Source organism: Mus pahari, chromosome 21 (genome assembly GCF_900095145.1).
Source record: "Mus pahari chromosome 21, PAHARI_EIJ_v1.1, whole genome shotgun sequence".
Taxonomy (NCBI): Eukaryota; Metazoa; Chordata; class Mammalia; order Rodentia; family Muridae; genus Mus; species Mus pahari.
In genome coordinates, this window is record NC_034610.1 from 55,578,055 (window position 1) to 55,599,729 (window position 21,675).

The 21,675-nt window shown below is 36.5% G+C and overlaps 1 protein-coding gene across 1 annotated transcript in view; it reads left to right on the top strand.

Annotated features, from left to right (window-relative positions):
* Trdn (triadin) overlaps positions 1 to 21,675 on the top strand; it is a 398,410-nt gene that overhangs the window by 336,308 nt on the left and 40,427 nt on the right. The window contains exons 25-30 of the mRNA XM_029532915.1: positions 8,942 to 8,971; positions 13,081 to 13,110; positions 14,913 to 14,939; positions 15,303 to 15,350; positions 19,320 to 19,364; positions 20,490 to 20,510. Of these exons, the coding sequence (XP_029388775.1) occupies positions 8,942 to 8,971; positions 13,081 to 13,110; positions 14,913 to 14,939; positions 15,303 to 15,350; positions 19,320 to 19,364; positions 20,490 to 20,510 (201 nt within the window). The remainder of the gene's footprint in view (positions 1 to 8,941; positions 8,972 to 13,080; positions 13,111 to 14,912; positions 14,940 to 15,302; positions 15,351 to 19,319; positions 19,365 to 20,489; positions 20,511 to 21,675) is intronic.

The following is a 21,675-nucleotide window of genomic DNA, read 5'->3' on the forward strand; positions in this document are numbered from 1 at the left end:
GATTCTTATTGGAGGTGGAACACCTTATCAGTTGCTTGTGCAAGCTAGTGGATCCCAGATCATTTGTTAAATATATTATGCCAAAAACTCTATCACTTTGATCATGCTTTTAACATTTGAATATACAAATGTAGACTCTGTATACTTTTGTGGCCCTAATTTCACATTATAACTTATAATTTGTGTGTCTAAAATTATTTTTGATTTGTAACTATTATCTTTTACTGACTTTATAATTAGTTCTTTGTGACCATAGTCCTTATACTAGAAATAGAAACGAGAAATATGGCATTGACATTTTTATATTAACTAAAATAATTTGAAAAAAATAAATTATACAGTTGTAACTAATAAAATGAGCAAAACTACAAACATATATATCCTTAGACTATCAGTCATTGAAAATTACTTATATAATTGTATCAATTACTACCTACTTGAAAGAATCAAAGTTACTATGATTTCTATTGTAAAAATAATTCTTGCATTACATGAACTTGATTTTATAACACATTATTTCTAGATTTCAATAATAATAATACCTGTTAGCTGTTGCAGGAATATTAAAAAGAATGGCAAGTTCTCATGCTACGCTCTGCACCAGCAGGTCACATGGCTTCAGTGGGGTGTTCTCATCTTGGCAGATTCTCTGACCCAGAGCTCCCTAGTTCCCTTGGCGGGTAGTTGCCACACCAGTCTCAATTCAGTGACCACCCACTTTGCAGTTAGCTATCACAGTTCCCTGTAACCCAGTAAAATCAAAACTCTAGAAGCTTATAATTAATCAGTCAGATTTATATATCAATAAATTCTCAATACACAAGGTGCCCACACAATAAAATCAGGGCCAGTTGATAATGGTACAAGCTGCCCACCTAGATTAGACAAATTACCCCCAATTATTCTATCCCTATATATTATATCTACCTGTGGTTCTATAAAACCACGTAGAATCTGAATCGTCCTGTTCATCCTCCATTTTCCTTCCTTCTCCTTTCCCTGTCTCCTCTCTCTGTCTCTGTAACTCCTTGCTCTGCCCTAATATTTAAATTTATTTAATAGGGAAAATCCTGCCACAGTTAGCATATTACTGTCCTTGACATTGCAAAGCTTTCCTTTTTTCTAATGCAGAAAATAAATTTTATTTTATTTTTATTAGATATTTTCTTTATTTACTTTTCAAATGTTATCCCCTTTCCTAGTTTCCCCTCTGAAAATCCCCTATGTCCTCCTCCCTCCCCCTGCCCAATCCTGGCATTCCCCTTTCCTTACAGTTACAGCATTTTTTTTTTCCTAGCTCAATTTTTTTTTTTAGCTGAAACTATTTGATTTATACTTTTATTATTAATCATTCCATTCACTTACGTCTCAAATGATATCCCTTTTCCTGGTTATCCCTCCACAAGGCCCCCATCCCTCAACCTCCTTATCCTCTTTCCCCTTTGCCTCTGTGAGGGTGCTCTGCCACCCACCCACCCTCTCCCGCCCTACTCCTCAAGTATCCCCCTATGCTGGGGCATCAAACCTCCACATGACCAAGGACCTCCCCTCCCACTGATGTCAGACAAGGCCATTCTCTGCTACATATGTATCTGGAGCCATGGATCCCTCCCTGTACACTCCTTGGTTGGTGGTCTAGTCCTTGGAAATACTGGGTGGTCTAGCCCACTGATGTTGTTCTTTCTATGGAGTTACAATCCCCCTCATCTCCTCCAGTCCTTCCACAGCTCCCTTACCAAGGTCCCTGAGCTCAGTCTGATGGTTGACTCCAAGCATCCACATCTGTATTGTTCAGTTGCTGGCTGAACCTCCCAAGGAACAGTCATACTAGGTTCCTGTCAGCAAGTGCTTCAGGGCAAGGGCAACAAGCTTAGGTTTGGTATCTGTTGACAGGAGAGAGCCCCAGGTAGGACAGTCCTCAGATGGCCCACATTCAGTCTCTGCTCCATTTTTTTTTCTTTTTCTTCATTTCAAATGTTCTCAGTTTCCCCTCCAGAACCCCCCTCTCCCATGCCCCCTCCTCCTGCTTCTATGAGGATGCTCCCCCTCCCACCCACCTACTTCCACCTCACCACCCTGGCATTCTCCTACTCTGAGGAATCTGCTCCATTTTTTGTCCCTGTTCTTCCTTTGGACAGGAACATATCTGGGTTAAAAACTTTGAGATGGGTGTGTGGCTCTATCCTACCACTGGGGGCTGTGCTTATCTACTGGAGGTGGTCTCTACAGGTTCTATCTCCCCTTCTCAGCTAAAATCATCCCTGTTGGGTCCTGGGAGCCTCTTGATCCTTGGTGTCTAGGACCCTCCACTGGGTATCCCCAGTTCCTCATCCCCCCCATGCTACATATTTTTATTCAATTTCCTGACCCTCTGTACCTCTCTCCTGTTTCCTCCAGAACCTGATATTATTTCCCACCCTGCCTTATTTCTTCCCCATCCTCTTTTCCTTAACTATACAAAGAATCAACAAAACAAGGAGCTGGTTTTTGGCATTTTGGTTGTTTAATATTATTCATTTATACCCAATAAACTGAGAGCTTTTTCTTTGGCCCTTAGTTAAGCTTTGTTTGCTTACAACTACAATTAAGAGACATAATTGTGAAAAATAGCTGTGGTTGTGTGCTAAATTAATGCTATGAGCAACTTAACCATGGCTATTGAAGAATGGTTATCAAACTTCAGTGTGTATCAGGTAAATTCGGAAGGCCTTTGTTAACATTTATTTGCTCATTTTATTTTTGAATTTATATAGTTTTACATGAATACTATATTTATTTCTATCTCAGGTATTCCTACCTCCAGCTTCTACTTCTACTCTGTCCATTCACTTTCATCTTTATAAACTCTTCTTTTATTATTGTTATATATACATTACTTATGTGTACATATACATACATATATATATATACATATATATATACATATATACATATATATACATATATATACATATATATACATATATATATATATATATATATCTTACTGAGTACTTATAAGCATATGAGTTTAGGAATGACAGTTTTGGTAACCTATGAGGGAATTCGTCCCTGGAGAAGAATGATGCTACTCCTCTAAGCAGTCATGGATTGCCTGTAGCTCTTCATTAGGTAAGGGCCTTGTGAGATTTCTCATATTTATAATGAAGATTAACTGATGTTAATTAGCAGGTCATTATGCAGGTCTTCTGTAGTGACTTTATAGTTAAATTGCATGGGTAAAACTTCTTGCCAAATATGGAAGGAACTATCTCATTGCTGAGGCCCTTGCCTTCTAGCACTAGAGTCTAGAAGACACTATCTTATTTGACTTCTTGGTCCCCTAGATCCATCTGTTGCTCAAAGAAAAAACTTTTATGGTGGGTGAAACACAATCGACGTTTAGAATGGACTTGGAAATTATACTGGTGAAGGAATGTGGTTATTGTTGGTTCTCTACTAGGGTCCATTACCTTACCAGCCATTAATAGCTGGCTAGGTTCACACTGCCAGGAATGACTCTATTCTTATTGAGCAGCCTTAAATGGTTTACTATTATTATTATTATTATTATTATTATTATTATTATTATTATTACTAAATCATTTTTTACAGTTCAGTCATTATCTTCCTCACAGCCTACCCTCCAACTATTCCTCATACCATTTCTCCTTCCCTGTCTCCAAGAGAATTTCCACACCCCCCATCCCCATCCTATGAGACCTCCCTATTCCCTGGGTACTTAAGTCTCTTGAAGGTTAAGTGCATCTTCTCTCACTGAGGCCTGGCCAGGCAGTTCTCTGTTGTATATGTGTCAGGGACCTTATATCAGCTGGTGTATGCTGCCTGGTTGATGGCTTAGTGTCTGAGAGATCTCGGAGTCTAGGTCAGTTGAGATCTTCCTGTGGGGTCACCCTCCTCCTCAGCTTCTTTCAGCTTTTCCCTAATTCAACCACAGGGGTCCCTGGCTTCTATCCACTGTTTGGGTGTAAGTATCTGCATCTGAATCTTTCAGCTGCTTTTTGGGCCTCTTAGAGGGCAGCCATGCTAGGCTCCTGTCTGTAAGTATACCATAGCATCTGTAAAAGTGTCAGACCTAGGAGTGTCCAGTTTAGATGGATCACAATTTGGGCTGGTCACTGGACCTCCTTTCCCTCAGTTTCTTCTCCATTTTTGTCCCTCCAGTTTGTTTAGACAGGAACAATTCTGGGTCAGAATTTTGACTGTGGGATGGCAACCCTATCCCTCCACTTGATGCTCTGTCTTTCTACTGGAGGTGGACTCTACAAGTTCCCTCTCCCCACATCTAAGGTCCCTCCCTTTGGGTGCTGAGCTTCTCTTGCCTCCCAGGTCTCTTTTACATTCTAGAGGGTTCCCCCCACCTCCTACCTCCCAAGCTTGCCTAGTTCCATTCTTTCTGCTGGCCTTCAGGGCTTCACTGTCTCCCCTCTCCCAGTACCTAATCATGTTCTCCTTTTCTGTGCACTATCCCCTTTTCCACATAGGTCCCTTCCTCCCTCCCTCCCCCCAACTCCCGTGATTGCTTTTTTCTCTTTCCCAAGTGGTACTGAGGCATCCTCACTTGGACACTTCGGATTGTTAACCTTCTTGAATTCTGTGGATTGTATCCTGGGTATTCTGTACTTTTTGGTTAACATCCACTTATTAGTGAGTACATACCATGCATGTCCTTTTGGGTCTGAGTTACCTTACTCAGGATGATATTTTCTAGTTCCACCCATTTGTCTGCAAAGCTCAGGATGCCCTCATTATTAATAGCTGAGTAGTATTCTATTTTGTAAATGAACCACATTTTCTCTATCCATTCTTCCATTTTGGAACAACTCAGTTGTTTCCAGATTCTGGTTATCACAAATAAGACCTTTTTGAACATAGTGGCACACATACCCCTGTGGCATGTTGAGACATCTTTTGGGTATATGACCAAGAGTAGTATAGCTGGGTCTTCAGGTATCTGTTGATTAAATATGATATGTAACTGCCACTACTACACCCTTATTTATAACAGAAAAATAATCATCATATGTTAGCTCTTACATGTGGAATCTAGCCACAAATCCTATTTATGGACATAGAATCTGCAGTAACCACAAATACCAGGAAGTGGAACAGAATAGGGATAAAAGGTGCTGTAGCAAGGAGTGATATTTTCACTCAGGTGCTAGTAAGGCAGAAATGGGAAATTCTGGAGTGTAATTTGTCTATAGATGGGGATTATTGAGAAACTTATGGAGAAAATGTGGAGAGATAAAAAACACTAGGAATGATTGGAAAAAGACATAGAGAAACATATTTTATCTTAACTTGGAAATACACATTATGTATATATTTATGTATGTGTATATGTATGTATGATAAATGTATGTACACATATTTGTCTTAGCCATGGTTTCTATTGCTGCCACTAAGCACCATGACCAAAAAACAAAATGGGGAAGAGTTTAGTTAATAGTGATGAGTTTGTTTGTCAAGTTGACACAGTGTCCACTGTAATAACTGGTTTTGTGTTTCAACCTGACACAAACAAGCTAGATTCATTAGAGAGGATGGGGCCTAAGTTGAGGAAATGCCTCAGGAGATCCAGCTGCAAGGCATGTTCTCAATTAGTTATCAGTGGGGGAGGGACCAGCCCATTGTGGTCCATCCTGGGTTGATGGACCTGGGTTTATAAGAAAGCAAGCAGAGCAAGCCACGTGAAGGAAGTCGGTATGCAGCATCCTCCATGGCCTCTCCAACAAGAGACTCCTCAAATGTACAAGCTGCTGCCATTGCTGTTGGTTGCCTCTCAGCCTTGAAAGGAAAGCACAAGTGCTGGAGAGAAAGCACATTTGAGACACAGTACTTAGAGGAACTGACCTGGAGCTGTCATGGAACAACTGTAACCACGCCACCTAGGACTAGTTCAGGTAGCACCCAAATGTGCTAAGCAAACTGATAATGGAGAAAAGACATTAAAATTCCTTTTCTTCTGTAACAACAGAAGGGTAGTTTTAACTTACACTCTTTCTTTCAAATGTTACTATTGTTGGAGAACTACTACCTTATTTTTTTCCCCAGTAAACATTTTGCACATTCCTTTTACATTGTAGCCTAAACATAAACCTCATCTAATGCATTTTTGCCTGTGATTTTATTTTTAGATTTTTACTTAATCAATAATCTCTTAAATGAACACATGATGTTATCAAATCAGGGATAAACAGCCTATGTGATGTCTACATTTCACTAGTGAGAGTTCATCCTTAAGACATCTTTTTTTCTCCTCTCAATTAGTGTTCAACTAGTGATTAGCAACAAATTACAATTGTATATACCTATATCCTTTTACAGACACAGTATATCATGTCTCAGCAGGAATGCTGTTAATACCCCCTTGAAATAACAGTTTACAATTGAAGTATTTATCAGAACCATCTGATAAAACTTCTTAGTGAAAAATTTGGGGAACCATATTAAATATATGTGGGATGAAAAGAGTTCCCTAGACAAAGGTAATGGGCTGGAAACTGCACTTGGAAATCCTTATCAATGAACCTGGAGGAACAGGGCTTCTCTGCAAAACACAACACTTAGCACAAATATTTGGCACAACTTAGATGTTTGATAAACAGGTATTTTTATTATAAAGTCAAAAAAATCTATTCCATTTAATTCCTAAATCTCTTACTTCGTGTTGTTAGATTTATAAGATTCTACCCCTATTTATTGAGCTACTCACTTATTTTAGTTCACATATTTAATGATACTTTCTATAAGATTCCTTAAGCAGTTCGTCCAGAGAAACATCTCTACATGTTTTACATGCATAAAATAATATTACATTCTTGAATTTGATAAATCTCTCATAGTGTTAGCATTGCCTAAATTGTCTTAAAATTTAAATATTATAAACCCAATTTTTGGATATTAGTTTCTTTTCTTTAAACCAAGTAAAAAACAATTGCTTGAATTATGGATATGGCAAGTAAATTCATGACCATTTCATTTCCTATTTCTACATAGAACTTTACCCTTTTACTTTAAAATTCAAGTTGAAACAATTCAATAAAAGTTAAACATTAGACATTGTAGAATGGATTCGGTATTTACTATATTTAAGCTAATCAGAAAGTCTGAGATCAACATAGAACATGGAATTGCTTTATTAACAATTTAATATATTTATCCAAATATCTTTTAGTACCTTAAAACTATAGATGAATGGGATATAATGATGTAAAAGCTGATGATATAGTCTGTCTAACTTTCTACAGAAGTCTGCTAATCCAAATACTAGGTGCTCAGCCTTAATAAACGCACCTGTCTGTACACAGAGTTTCCAAGTCAGCAGAAATCACTTAAGTCAGATACATGTTAATAAATTTAACAAAAATTTAAAATCTTTGAATTCTTTTTCTAGCACCATGATGGTTTAAATGTTTTTGAAAAATTAATGGGTGTCAAAATTAAAATGTGTGTGCTTTCCCCCTTAACTTTATATATGCTGCAGACTACCTCCTTTTTGGGTCTCCTGTCTGTGTAGAATGGGTCTCTGGTGGCAGATGGACTAAGGAGTTGGATGGGAATTTAATAGACAGAGTTCACATGAGAGAGCATGTAGAATCTGAGTGTATTTTTCTAAATCAAGCATCAAACTTTTATAGAGGAGAACAAACAAGAAATGCCAGGCGAGACACATCTGCAGAGTTATAGTGACACAAAACAAAGGATTGTATACATCAAAAGATGGCAAGGACCAGGCTGGTGTTGTTTACCACCAGGTGTAAAGCTAGTCTATAGTTAAATAGGCCAATGTGTATTCCCTGTCCTCAGTAATCACTCTACAGACTAGCCCTGACCTATCCTGGCTCTGTTCTTTGTAATGCCTAACTAGTTTCACCGGTCTTTACTAGAAGTAAATTTGAATGTTAGTGAATAGGTAACCTTCTCACTGAATCCTACTAAATTCCAAGCTCTTAGGCTTCAAGAATTTTCTAGGACTTTGGAACACTGGGAGGCTCACCTGTGATAAAATTCAATCTTTAAAGGCACTTATAATACTGAAAGAGAGCATACACCATACTAACATGGGGATAGGGTTTGAGTATATGGGTTATGAGAATGCCAAAGTTCCAGGAGGCTGAGTTTCCTTGAAACTCTTTGCCTCATGAGTGCTTCCAGGCCTCTCTCGGCCTGTCAAGCAGACTTCACTGGAGTGGGCGTGGCATATATAGAAAGTTAACACTTGAACAAGAGTTGGTGAACATCCTAATGTTATTAATGAATGTGACTACACTTGGAGTTTTATGATTTAAATGAATCATCAGTTAGTATCTTTATCATAAGCAATAAATCAAAACTTTATAGAAGCTCAGTCAAGAAGGTTAACTGAAGTATATATTGTTTTGTTTTTATTGATATATCTGACAATCTAAGATACTGAATAATAACAATTCAGTGAGCGTTACATAATTAAAATATTTTTTCAACTTCTAATGGGCAGAGATGTAAAGCCTAAACCACCACGTATGTTATGACCGTTTCCAATAGTGAGTAAAATCAATTATTAGAAAAATATTAAATGCATGGTTTTTATATATCTCTCTGAGCCCATTTTAAATATTTTGCTGAAAGCAAGCTGATTGCTTTCCTAATATATGTATATTATCCAACTATATTTCTGACACTATGCTATGCTGAAATTTTCCTTTATTCCTTTATTCACTGGAAACACAGCATTTTGTAAGACTGTCACTAAGAGCTAAGAGCGGTTGCTTTTTTTTCCATGTTTTCTCAAAATAACTCATATTAAGATTGAGAGAGCAGGGCTTTTTCTCTGTATCTCTTACATTGACATAACCACAAGGAAAATATAGTTGGTTAAAATATGACATATTAAAATATAATTGATGATAAAAAGTGATTGAAATCATTGTGTAACCATTATTACTTACATTTTTAGAGCCACAGTCAAAAAACGAAGAGAAGTCAAGTATGTATTTTAATGTATAAGCTTATGCATGCATTCTGTATTCATAATGAATAATAACACACCTCTTTGAAATGTTATGATAAATATTATACAAAACAGCATTAAAAAACAACAACAATCTTTTATAGAAAAGTTTGCTATGCTGCTGTTTTTAAAGAGAAACTGTCTTCCTGACTTTGTTATAGTCCTAGGGTGTCCATTTATACATCAAAAATGTACTTGGATAATTAGAAAGACATATTATTTATTTGTTGAAGGAAAATATAGAACAATAATGCTATGCATCCAAGATACCAATTTTCAGAAACACACACACACACACACACACACACACACACACACACATATATATATATATATATATATAATTATTATTATTATTATAAGAAGTTCCTATGGTTCAAGCAATCTCTTCTCTGAACTTTGGAGCCACAGACTTCCTATTAGATAACTATCTGTGTTCATATTTCTCTTCCACCGTCCTGATTTAGAACACTTCCATAATAGGAAGTATGCAGAAATTTTCTTTCATAAGAACATGCAGCATCAGATTATGAAAACAGTTAAAATGTTGTTTCATTCTTGCCAAATGCATTCATGCTGTAGAATTGCTGTTAATAAAATATCACAAACTGTATAAACATTTTTAATTTTATTTATTCCTTTTTTTACACTCCAGATTTTATGATTTTTTAAATGTATTTTTACTCCTTACTTACTGGAGTCTAAAAATCCTAAATCAATGGGCTTGTTGATCCATGTTTTCCTGAAACTCAGAGAAAAAAATCCATCCTTGCCTTTTTGGACTGCTAATGCTTACCAGCATTCTTGCTGTGCTCACCCCCCCCCCCAGTCCCCTGCCGCCCTCCCCCCCCACACACACAGACTAACTTACATAGGTACATGGCCATCTTTTCCATAAGCGTCTTTGTCTCAGTCACAGTTAATGAAGGACCTACGTACACCCCTGATGATTTTTTGTTTTTGTTTGTTTGGTTTTTGTGTGTGTGTGTGGGGGGGAGGGTGTGGTTTTTGAGACAGGCTTTCTCTGTGTAGCCCTGCCTGTCCTGGAACTCACTCTGTAGACCAGGCTGGCCTCAAACTCAGAAACCCACCTGGCTCTGCCTCCCAAGTGCTAGGATTAAAGGCCTGCGCCACCACTGCCTGGCCTACAACCCTGATGTTATACCCTAACTAATTACATCTACAGGAAACATATTTCAAAGTAGGATAACATTTTCAGGTCTTGGAGATTAGGACTTGAACATACATTTTTGGAGTACACAGTTGATTTTATTAAAGCCTACCCCATGTCCTGCCAAAATTCATGTCTTCCCTATGTGCAAATATATTGATACCATATCTACAATGTCAAATCTTAGATAGTACAACATCTACTGTATTTCTACCTGTTAATTTCATTTAAACTTAATTTCACTTAATTACAATTTCAGATGTCAATGCCATTGTTTAGATGATCTACATCAGCTTTGGGGAAAGAAAAAAATTATATAAGTATTCTTTACCTGAGTTCATCTGAGTCTATAATGATCTGCTTCCAAATAAAATAAGGCAGTCATTCTCATTTCAAGGGAAAAAATTAGAAAGAAAAAATAAGGATGTATTTCATAAACAAGTTTTCAATCCTGGTTAATTTCAAGTCTAAAGAATATTCTCTCTGGATCTGTCCTTTTTCTTTTAGGCTTGATGGGACAATGGCCCTACCCTTCCTAAAGAGGAATGTGTCACCCTTTTTAGTTGTCTCTTCATTTTATCTTGTCTCTGTCCCATTAGTGGTGATACATGTTCTTTCTGGCTTTATAAAAATTATTATTATTAATTATTATTATTATTATTATTAATTATTGAGTCAAAATTTCATGTATTCATTTCTTGGATTAGAGTATTCCTCGATGACATCCTTGACCTAAGATTCTTTAACATAGTTCTTAACTAGTACACAACTGCAACCAGTCACTTTCTTTGGCTTCCCCTCTTGACTGATTTTACAGAGGCCTACCCATTCCCCTAGTTTCTTGTTGCTATCAACCTTAATCAGGTTGATTTGGTGCTTGAAACACAGTGCATCCACCAGCTTGACATATATGGGCTCATCACAGTTGGGTACAAGTACATAGAGATGGACTTGGTGCTTGTATGCCACTTGCTAGGCCATTGTAATCAGGCAGTCTTCATCATCTCTCCTGCCATGGCTGTGGATTATGGGTGACGATGAGTCTTGGATGAACCTGAGCTCTACCCACACACAACTCAGCGGTGGCTGGGGAAAAATCACGTAAACATTTTTTAATTTAAAATCCCCAATAGTTTGATTCATCTTACATTCAATCTGCAATGATAATCATTGATAAAGATAAAATACCTCACAGCTATTTTCTGGACCATATTATGTAGAAAGAATCTTGTATCCTGTGTGGAAGAACCACCTGAGAATGGGTATTGTCTTTGGAGAAGAGTACATTCCTTAAAAGACCCATTTTATTTCCTTCAGTATCCAATAACATGTCATATTTTCTAATGAGATTAAAGCAAGAGTCTCCTTTAGCATCTCTGTTCCAAGCAGCATGTTTTTTAAATTTACAGCAGTAAATTTGCTTTAGTTTGGATGTGTTCTTTCAAAGGCCTGGTATTATCTATATGGCAGGATTAGGTAATGGCCACAAACTGGTGATTAGACACTGAAGTTTCTTGTTTTAAGAATGAGATCAAGGCTCTTATGTAGCTTCTGCTTGCACGATTGCTCTATTTCTACCTCTGTCATGCAGTGGAACAACACCCCTCCTGTCCGCAGCAAGACACCATGTTAAAATGTGCTAGTAACTGGCTCTTGTCTTGGACTTTATTCACTCCAATACTGTGAAAAGTGGCTTTTTTTTTCCATATAAAACAACCACTGTGTGATTGTCTACTATTCCAGGGGGAAAAAAACCCTCAAAACAGCAAACATCACCACCACCAACAATAACAACAACGAAAAAACCAGAGGAGACAAATTGTTTTATAGATCTCTTCGAAGTCCAACTTTGGAAGCCAGAAGAGGAGGAGGGTCAAATGAGACTAGAAAGTTGAAGATAACACAAGGAATCATAGGCAGATGTGGTGTACTTGCTCACTGGGACATTTGTACATGATAAACTATTTCTCAACATAACTGTCTTAAGTATCAGTTGTAAGCAAGTATTAGTCTCCTCAAGGCAATCTAGGCTTTTATCAAATATTTCCAATAATGTTGCAGTATCTCCTCAGTATGTATTCCGCAGACTACTTGCACATTTTTATTTGTTATAGCAGAGCAGTATTCCACAATCTAATGCAATCTGTGAGTTTCTGTGCATAGAATAAGATAGTTCAGATAGTTTCTTAAAGTAACGTGTATATTCCACCATAGTTCTGCAAGCTGAACACTACTTTTCCAAGCTTAGCAGAAATGTCTTCCTTGCCATTCCTTTAGTGGTTACCAGAAGTTTATAAATTCCTTGGAATTAAACTCTTGATGTCACTCTCAACCACCACATCACATATCTACTTTCTCCCTCTCTATCTCTTAAGAGGACTCACCCTATCCTAACATCTTATCTCATTTGAATCCAATCTTAATTAATTATATCTGCATTAACCCAATTCCCAAATAATGTCACTTCATAGATATTGATGCTAAAGACTCAACCTGCTTTAGGGGATACGTTCAAACCCTAATATAACTGAATTTCTTAATTACACAGATATCTGTTAGATTTGAAACAATTTCTTCCAATTTTGTTGTTGAAATGATTTGTCTAACACTATTTTGGAACTATTTGTTATAGGTAGTTTAAAATTAAAGAAACAATTTAGGTTTAAACCCACTCTCAAGTATCTGTTCACCTGAGACACATTTTAAAAACAACAGTTTAATGACAAACAAGTGTATTTGTTTTTAACTACTGTGTTTAATAATCTTTCTTTAACAAAGCACCATAAAAATGGATTATTAGCAAAATCCTTCATTTTATGGAGATAAATTAATACAAATTATTGGAAATGATATATTTTGCTTTCATTTAGTTTGCTTTAGAATTATTTTTCTGCTTTTTTCTTTCTCTTTTCAGAGTCACAAGTGAAAAAGGAAGCAAAACTAGGTGACAATATTTTATTTTCTTCCATTAATTTATTTATTCATTCATTTTACATCCCCATCACTGTCCTTTCACAGATTCCCTATCATTCTCTCTCCCATAATCCTCTGAGAGGGTAGGGGCTCCTGGGTATTCCCCAACCCTGATATATCAAGTCCTAACAGGTTAAGTGCATTGTCTCCCACTGAGGCCAGACAATGCAGCCAATTTAGTCAAAGGATTATACAGACAGGCAACAGTTTTAGGAACAGCACCCACACCAGTTACTGGAGGACCACTTGGAGACTGAACTGCACATCTGCTACTTATGTGGCTGGGGCCTTCTTCCTCCCATGTATGCACTTCAGTTGGTGGCTCAGGATCTGAGAGCCCTGTAGTGTCCAAGTCAGTTGATTCTGTTGTTCTTCCTGTGGAGTTCCTATCCCTTTGGGTCCCACAATCCTTCCCCTGACTTTTCCATAAGAGTCCTAAACTCAGTTCAATGTTTTGCTATAGGTTTCTACATATTTTAGGCAGCTGCTGAGTGGAGCCTCTCAGAGGACAGTTATGTCTGCAAACATAACAGAGTATCATTGTAAATATCTGATATGCAACCCCCAAATAAGTCATGACTCACAGGTTGAGGACCACTGCTTTATGCTAAACTTCGCGTAATGAAGCCAGAAGTTAGAATTTATTCTTCTGAGTGTTTTGATATTAAATATGATCCTTGTTATTTTTGCTAATTTACTTTCATTAATAATCACCATAGTCACAAATTCACAAAATCATGGGCTATTTGGGTGTGGTAAGGGCAATGGCTAGACCCCCATGAAGATTCTTGTGAAGTATTGATTGAGCACACCACTTTTAACTTTCATCATTATGGAGGCATACAGCACAGCAAGTGATATCCTCAATACAGTAATTATGGAGATGGTTCAAAAGGTCAAATCCATACAATTAGCTCTTCAATATTTTCAAGCTAACAAATCTTGGACTAAAATTCTACAATGTGCCTAATTTTTTTTCTGAACTCTCAGTAATTATATAAAGAAACCATCCTAGACTGACGGTATCATTTTATTAACCAAATAATGTTGACCAAAACAGCAGAATGAGCTCTTTTAGTTTATAATGTTATGATTAAGTCCTCATTGAAGTACCAACAAGCTACTGACCTGAGGCAAGTTTATAAAAGCTCTTAAGCACTATGGAAGGCATTCTTTCATTATGAGAAGTGATATAGTAAAATCTTTCCTATTAACCTAATCTAAGAATTCAAATCTAAATATATGTCAAGCATTGTCATGCTGCTATACTCCTCACTAGAGTTTATCTTGCAGCTAGTCATAACTTGTATCTGCTCTTGTAAATAATATATTTTCATGCAACAGAGCATATAAATGTCCATCTACCCTTTCATGATTTATTTCCTGGTGGTTTTTGTTTGTTTGTTTGTTTATTAGAGGTAAGTGTTGTTTGCGAGATGTTAATTTTTTTAAACTACATTTATTTCTTTAGAGAGAGATGAGGTACAGACAGAGACAGAGAGTGTATACGCAAATACTCATGCCAAGGTTAGCACATTGAGGTCAGTGGGCAACTTGTTGGAATTGACTCAATCCTTTCATCCTGTGGGTTAGGAGAAGCAAGCTTAGGTTTGATGATGAGTAAGCACTTGTACCTTTTGAACCATATCACTGGTCCAGCAATAAAAAGAGAGCCTTTAAAGACTAGTTATACACAATACCACTTAGAACTTACATTAGTTGTTTTAAAATAGTGTATTTATCAATTAACTGATTAACTTTTTATCCTTTCAGCATCATCTGACAAAGGCCAAACACACAGTATGTACATAGGTTTCCTCTGTAATGTTCAAATATAATCTCTTTAAAATGCGTGTTTCGTTTCCAAAATTGTAAAGTTTAATCTTGCTTCAACACTTTTGCTTTACAAAAAAGCCTATGACTTGAAAATTATAGGTTCCATGTAAATAAAAAATATTTGTGTACACTGTTTTTCCAAAACAATGCCTTTGGGACTTTATTATGAGACTGGATAGCACGAAGTCTTAAAATATTTTATTCCTATTGTCACATTTGTTATTTTCAATTTTATAAATCATTGTCCTAAGTCATAGAGAATACTTATTGTGTAATATATTAGAAAAATTAAAAATATCTGAAACAACTTTTTTTTATTCCTTTCAGAACAGAACATCACCAGACCAGAGCAAGTTATTCCTCATGGTAAACCAGGTATTTCTTAGGTGGTGTCACTGCATCCAGTTGTCTCACACTGTACTAGTTATCTCAAAAGGAAGATTATGGAGTCAGATCTAAAATCAATTGTCATAACTCATGCCTCAAGTCATCAGCTTCTAAAGACCATTTCCAATCTTAGTTATTATCCCACTAAGTGATTATCCCACTATTGACTGAACTGAGGGTTTAATGGTAGGATTCAAATAGACAGCCTGCTTGCATTGCCCAGAAGACCTGAGCTTATCAGTCACAAAGAGCATCCAGTCAGCACCGAGGTAAATGGGTTCTTCATTTGGATATGCCTGTTACTACCTAAGACAAGATAGACATCTAAAATTGTGTTTTAGATTTCCTCCTATCCCCTTAAAGTTCCCCATTCCAAGAACGTTGAGTAAATCCACATATGTCTTACACCCTTGGCTCCCTTCTTCTCTTCTACTCTAATCTTCCTTCCCTTAGGGTATGGAGAAATTATAAGTGAAATGCTATACCATGATGATAAAGATGTAGAATTTACAGAAAAACTTAATACCTATATTTTATTTAAAAATAGAAATTTCTAGTAGGAAATTAATTTTTAGTTACTGCATAGAAAACTACCTATCAATCTAGGCATCCCATGAAGTGCTACTCAATCTTGTGAATATGGGTAGGCAGTGTTCGTTGAGAAGTTTAAAATATTATTTTGTTTAAATAAAACATAAGAAACCATTTGCTTACATTTTTAAGTTGCATGTGAGAAAGTTCATATGTAGTGGATTTGAGTCAGTTTGATCTGATGCATCTATACCTTAAAAATATGAAATCCCACAGGCTGTGGTGTCATATGCACATGTCTGTATCCTAATACTTGGTAGCTGGAAGCAAGAATAGTAGTTCAATGGCATTCTCAGGTATTTGGCAAGTTTAAAACTAGTCTGAACTACATGAGACCATGTCATGTTACACATGTGTGCATGCATGCAAACACACACACACACACACACACACACACACACACACACGTGTGTGTGTGTGTGTGTGTGAGAGAGAGAGAGAGAGAGAGAGAGAGAGAGAGAGAGAGAGAGAGAGAGAGAGATCTAAATATAAGAATATGCAAGAGTAGAAAATTGAAGGCAATAGAATGTAGAGATCAGAATGGTTGTCTCATTGACAGAAATAAAGCAATACAATCTTAGAATCCCCTAGTTAAAAGCTGTACTAAAACATTAATTTTTGTCTTAAATATGTTCCATTTTTAGAAATTCACGAAAATGGGTATATATCGAGCACATGATTTCTTCCCACAGTTCTCAGTCTAATACAAACTTCATGCCCTTTGAAAATATCATCCTCAGTGAGGTAACTCAGTTACAAAAGAGCACACGTGTTATGTATTCACTGAAAAGTGGATATTAGCCCCAAAGTTCGGAATACCCAAGATACAATTCACAGACCATATGAAGCTCAAAAAGAAGGAAGACCAAAATGTAGATGCTTCGGTGCTTCTTGGAAGGGTGAATACTCACAAGAGGAAATATGGAGACAAAGTGGGGAGCAGAGACTGAAGGAAAGGCCATCCAGAGACTGCCCCACCTGGGGATCCAAGCCTTATACAGCCACCAAATCTGAACAGGGTGCTTGCCTATGGAAGCCTGATATGGCCATCTCCTGAGAGGCTCTGCCAGAGCCTGACAAATATAGAGGTTGATGTTCACAGCCAACCATTGAACTGAGTGTGGGGTCCCTGATTGAGGATTTGGAGAAGGGACTGAAGGAACTGAGGGGATTTGCAGCCCCATGGGGGAAGCAACAGTGTCAACCAGCCAGATCTCCGGAGCTCCCGGGGACTGGACCAACTGAAGAGTACACATGAAGGGACCCATGGCTCCAGCCTCATATGTGGCAGAGGATGGCTTTGTGGGACATCAGTAAGAGGAGAGGACTTAGGCCTGAGGGTGTTCAATGCTTCAGTTAAGGGAATTCCAGAGTGGAAAGATGTTAGTGGGTGGATGGGTGGGAAAGCACTCTCATAGAGACAGGGCGAGGGGGATGAGATAGGGGGGTTCAGAAGGGGAACCTCAAAAGGGGAAACATTTGAAATGTAATAAAGAAAATATCGTAAATAAATAAATAAATAAATAATCTTTTTTTATTTTAACTTTTTTTATTGGATATTGTCTTTATTTACATTTCAAATGTTATCCCCTTTCCTGGTCCCCCCCCCAGAAACTCCCTATCCTATCTTCCCTCCCCCTGCTTCTATGAGGGTGTTCTTAAACCCAAACACCCACTCCCACCTCCCTGCCCTGTATTCCCCTACACTGGAGGATTTATCGAGCCATCATAGGACCAAGGACCTCTTCTCCCATTGATGCCTGACAAGGCCATCCTCTGCTATATATGCAGCTGGAGCCATGTCTACTTCTTGGTTGATGGCTGAGTCCCTGGGAGCTCTGGGGGTACTGGCTAGTTCATATTGTTGTTCTTCCTGTGGGGTTGCAAACTTCTTCAACTCCTTCAGTCCTTTCTCTAACTGGGGACCCCACACTTAGTCCAAAGGCTGGCTTCAAATCCAGCAAAACGTCCTACATAGGATATTTAACTAGACAGGTCACTACAACCAACAATACTTCTGGAGTTTAATTTTATAGGGAATTGTTGGAATTATCACTTTGCTTTGAGACAAAACTTTTTAGTGTGTCATCAGCACATGGAAGCTCAGAATTGATCTTTCTGTTTTAATACAGTAATAAATGAGTAATACATAAATGAAAGTACTCTCTATATAATCACCATCTAATCACGGTTGAGATAAAAGGCAAGGTTCAGATGCACAGGGTGGGAAAGTGTTTAAATTTGCAAGAAGTCAGCAAGAGAACTACTGAGGAGATCTCTCTTTGAGTTTTCATTTGATCTAAAGGAACTTGTAATTTGTTGCTTTATTGAGGATATACCATTTTTTATTTTGTGCTTTAAAAAAAAATTCCAGGCTTCAAATTCTTCATTGCTTTCTATTGATGTGCTTTAAATTTCTCCTTGTATTATCATTTTCTCCTATCACAAAACCAAAAGTTCCACAATCAGGTAAAAGCTATTACATCAGAAAACACAAGGAATTCTTTTATGATCTTGTTTTCTATGTAAGTTTCTGTGTCTAGATACAGACTAGCAAAACTAAAGGCTAACTCTGAAGGTCATTAGTGGGAACCTATGTCTAGTCTTCTCTACTTTTTGTTTAGTTTCCAATATTCTCACTTCACTCCAAAATATTCCACCATATTCTGAAGTTCTGAGTTTTATGAAGGAAGTGTTTAAAAAAACAAAAACAAAAACAGTATTACTCCAGATATATTCAAAGGGCTTTGAAAAGTATCTTACACTCACAGAATTTGGTTCCATTCGTGGCATCCTGGATCCAGTTGAGACTCAGCTGTTATGCATCTGACTAGACCTGGTAATGCACAGTGATGTGGAGGATATGAGATATGGTCTACTCCAGAGTGAGGCACATCTATATTACATTTTAAAAAGACAAGAGTCAATGTTCTGAATTAAATGGTTTCTGAAATGGAAGGAAAGAAATTTGAAAACAGAGAGGTCAGAGGGGAAGTAAAACAGAGAGGTCAGAGGGGAGTAAAAGACTTGACAGGTGCTTCGCCTCCCCAAATGGAAACTTCCATTAAGAAAGTAGCTTCTCTTCTAATTCTCTTTGGCATCTTGTGCTCTTAAACTATTGGTTATGAAGAGAACAAACAACCTGATACTGTTTTTCAGCTGCCTAGAAAACACATCTTTGGGGTCCCCTGAGAATGATTCTAACCCTGTTTATAATATACTCTTTGACAATACACTTCTGTATTACAAGTTGCATAGAAGTAGCTTTAGTAGCATGCATCTTGTGCAAGTGAAAACCATCTGCTGACACACTCCCTGCTCCAAGATTATTTATATCTCCTGTGAATTTTCATTTTTTTTCTCTAGAAAAAGCTGAACACCAAGGGAAAGGCCACCCATCTATAAAAACAGGTATTCTTGGCCGTTTTTGACTTACATGCTGTCTTTGTTTACCATGTTCATCAAATCTAACCACAAAAACATAAAGTAGACACTTTTTGTTTATTAATACTGTTAAGTTTTGGGTTTTGTACTATAATCTTTATTATCTGATCGCAGAACTATGGTATTAAAGACAATCAAAAGAAGATTACCAAAGCTTGCTATATAGTACAGAGATGCTAGCAACCTGTGTTTGCTTTCATGATGTACAGGTTCTTTTTATAATATTTGGTGTTTGGCAAGATTAGAGTTATTGACATTTATCATTCTCATGGATGAGAATCCCTTTATATGGCTTTAGAATATTATTTAAAATTATATACGTTAAATGTCACTGAGAGTAAACTTAAGCAGGAATAATATTTTATTATTATTATTATTATTACTATTACTATTGTTATTGTTTAATCATTTTTACAATCCAGTTATTATCCCCTTCCCAGTAAGCCCTCTTAAAATAAATTCACTGAAGTATGTAACAATTACCTTATTATTTCATAATTTTACTTGATTTCATGATATGAACGACTTTATAAGGCTCAGATGATGTAATATAAATGACGATAATGGAAAAAAACATCTTTCTCCTCTCTTCTCTGTATAATCATTTACCCTAAAATATCTCAAATAATAATAAAATATTGTTTTTAAAAAAGAAAGGTCATATATAAAGCTGAATAATAGTTTAGTCAATAATTTCAGGATACATGGTGTATTGGAGAAAAATGAAATATACTTAGAAAGTGAAAATTTTCATCTACCATATATTTATTCTTCCTGATATTTTATGTCAGTTTTCATTATTATTTGGGAGAATTCAAGTTGGTAGTAAAATAATAATGGATTCCCAGAAAGAACTATGGCTGAAACTGTTTAGATGAAGAGAAAACCAAGAAGTTCAACACTACCAAGTTCTACATCTGTTCATGGGAACCTGTTGGAAAATAGTTTAAAGATTTATGAAATATTTCTCTTATTGCTTATTTTAATATGCACTTATTTTTTCTATTTTAATTCTAAAAGCAAAATAGAAGTTATAGATTTAACATGCTAAATATAAGTAGAAATTTTTACTTATCTTTTTTTTTTTTTTAGATAAGCCTAAACCATCTTCAAGTAAGTATATTACTTAGAACTTTTAGGATATGAGCTACTGAGATGGCTCATAGAGTAAATGTACTTGCTGCATCAGGTCTTGTGACATGAGTTGAATCCCATGAACCCAGTTAAAAATGGACAGAAAATACTGAGTTCACAATGTTGTCCTCTGATCTTTATCTAAGTGCACATAATTATGCACACACACACACACACACACACACACACACACAAACACACACACACACACACCATTCACACATTACTAGGTAATAATTTTAAAAAATAGCATTCTATTATGAGATTTTGGTTTTACAATGTACATAAGTGGTAAATTAAATTTCAAAAATAGGCTTATTAATATAAAGTCCATTATACTATTATGGAATAGCAGACAGAATTTGATTGACACAGGATACTGATATTTATTAACTCCTGGGAATGTATGCCTATTGTATGCTTAGAGAACTATATTAGGATGTATGAAAAATACTTAAAATTCTCCTTCACCATGCCTACATAGCTAACACATTTTTAGGAAGAATACCAGTGGAGAACACAAATAATTCTGTAGCAGAAGAGGTTAATAATACTGGCTATTCCTCCAGAAAACTCAGGATGTATTACTAGCACCTACAAGGTGGCAAGAAATGTCAAATTAGGGCTTTGTCTACCTCAATATGATGTGTGTGTATGTGTATATATATATGTGTGTATGTATATAAATATATATCTTTAAAGAAGCTTATATTATAATCGGCTTCCTTATAACTCTTCAAATGGTCCTTAGTTTTAGCTCTCCATCCCTATATTTTATCCATTATTCTCCTCTTACCTCGTGTCCATTTAATTCTTCTGTTCCAGACCTTCTGCCATCATCTGCACAAACTATGTATTATGTTTCCCTTCATCAGAGGCTTCTATCATGCACCCTAGTCCTGTGGTTTTATGAATTGTACTCTCCTAATTCTAGATGTAACAGTTAACATCCACATAAAAAGGAATACATACCATATTTGTCTTTTGGAGTCTAGATTACCTCACTTAGAATTTATTCTAGTATCATTCATTTACCTGAAAATACCACAAATGTTTTAACAGTTTAGTAATATTATATTGTGTGATATACCACATTTTCTTCATCCATTGGTGGACATATAGGCTGTTTCCAATTCTTGGATAC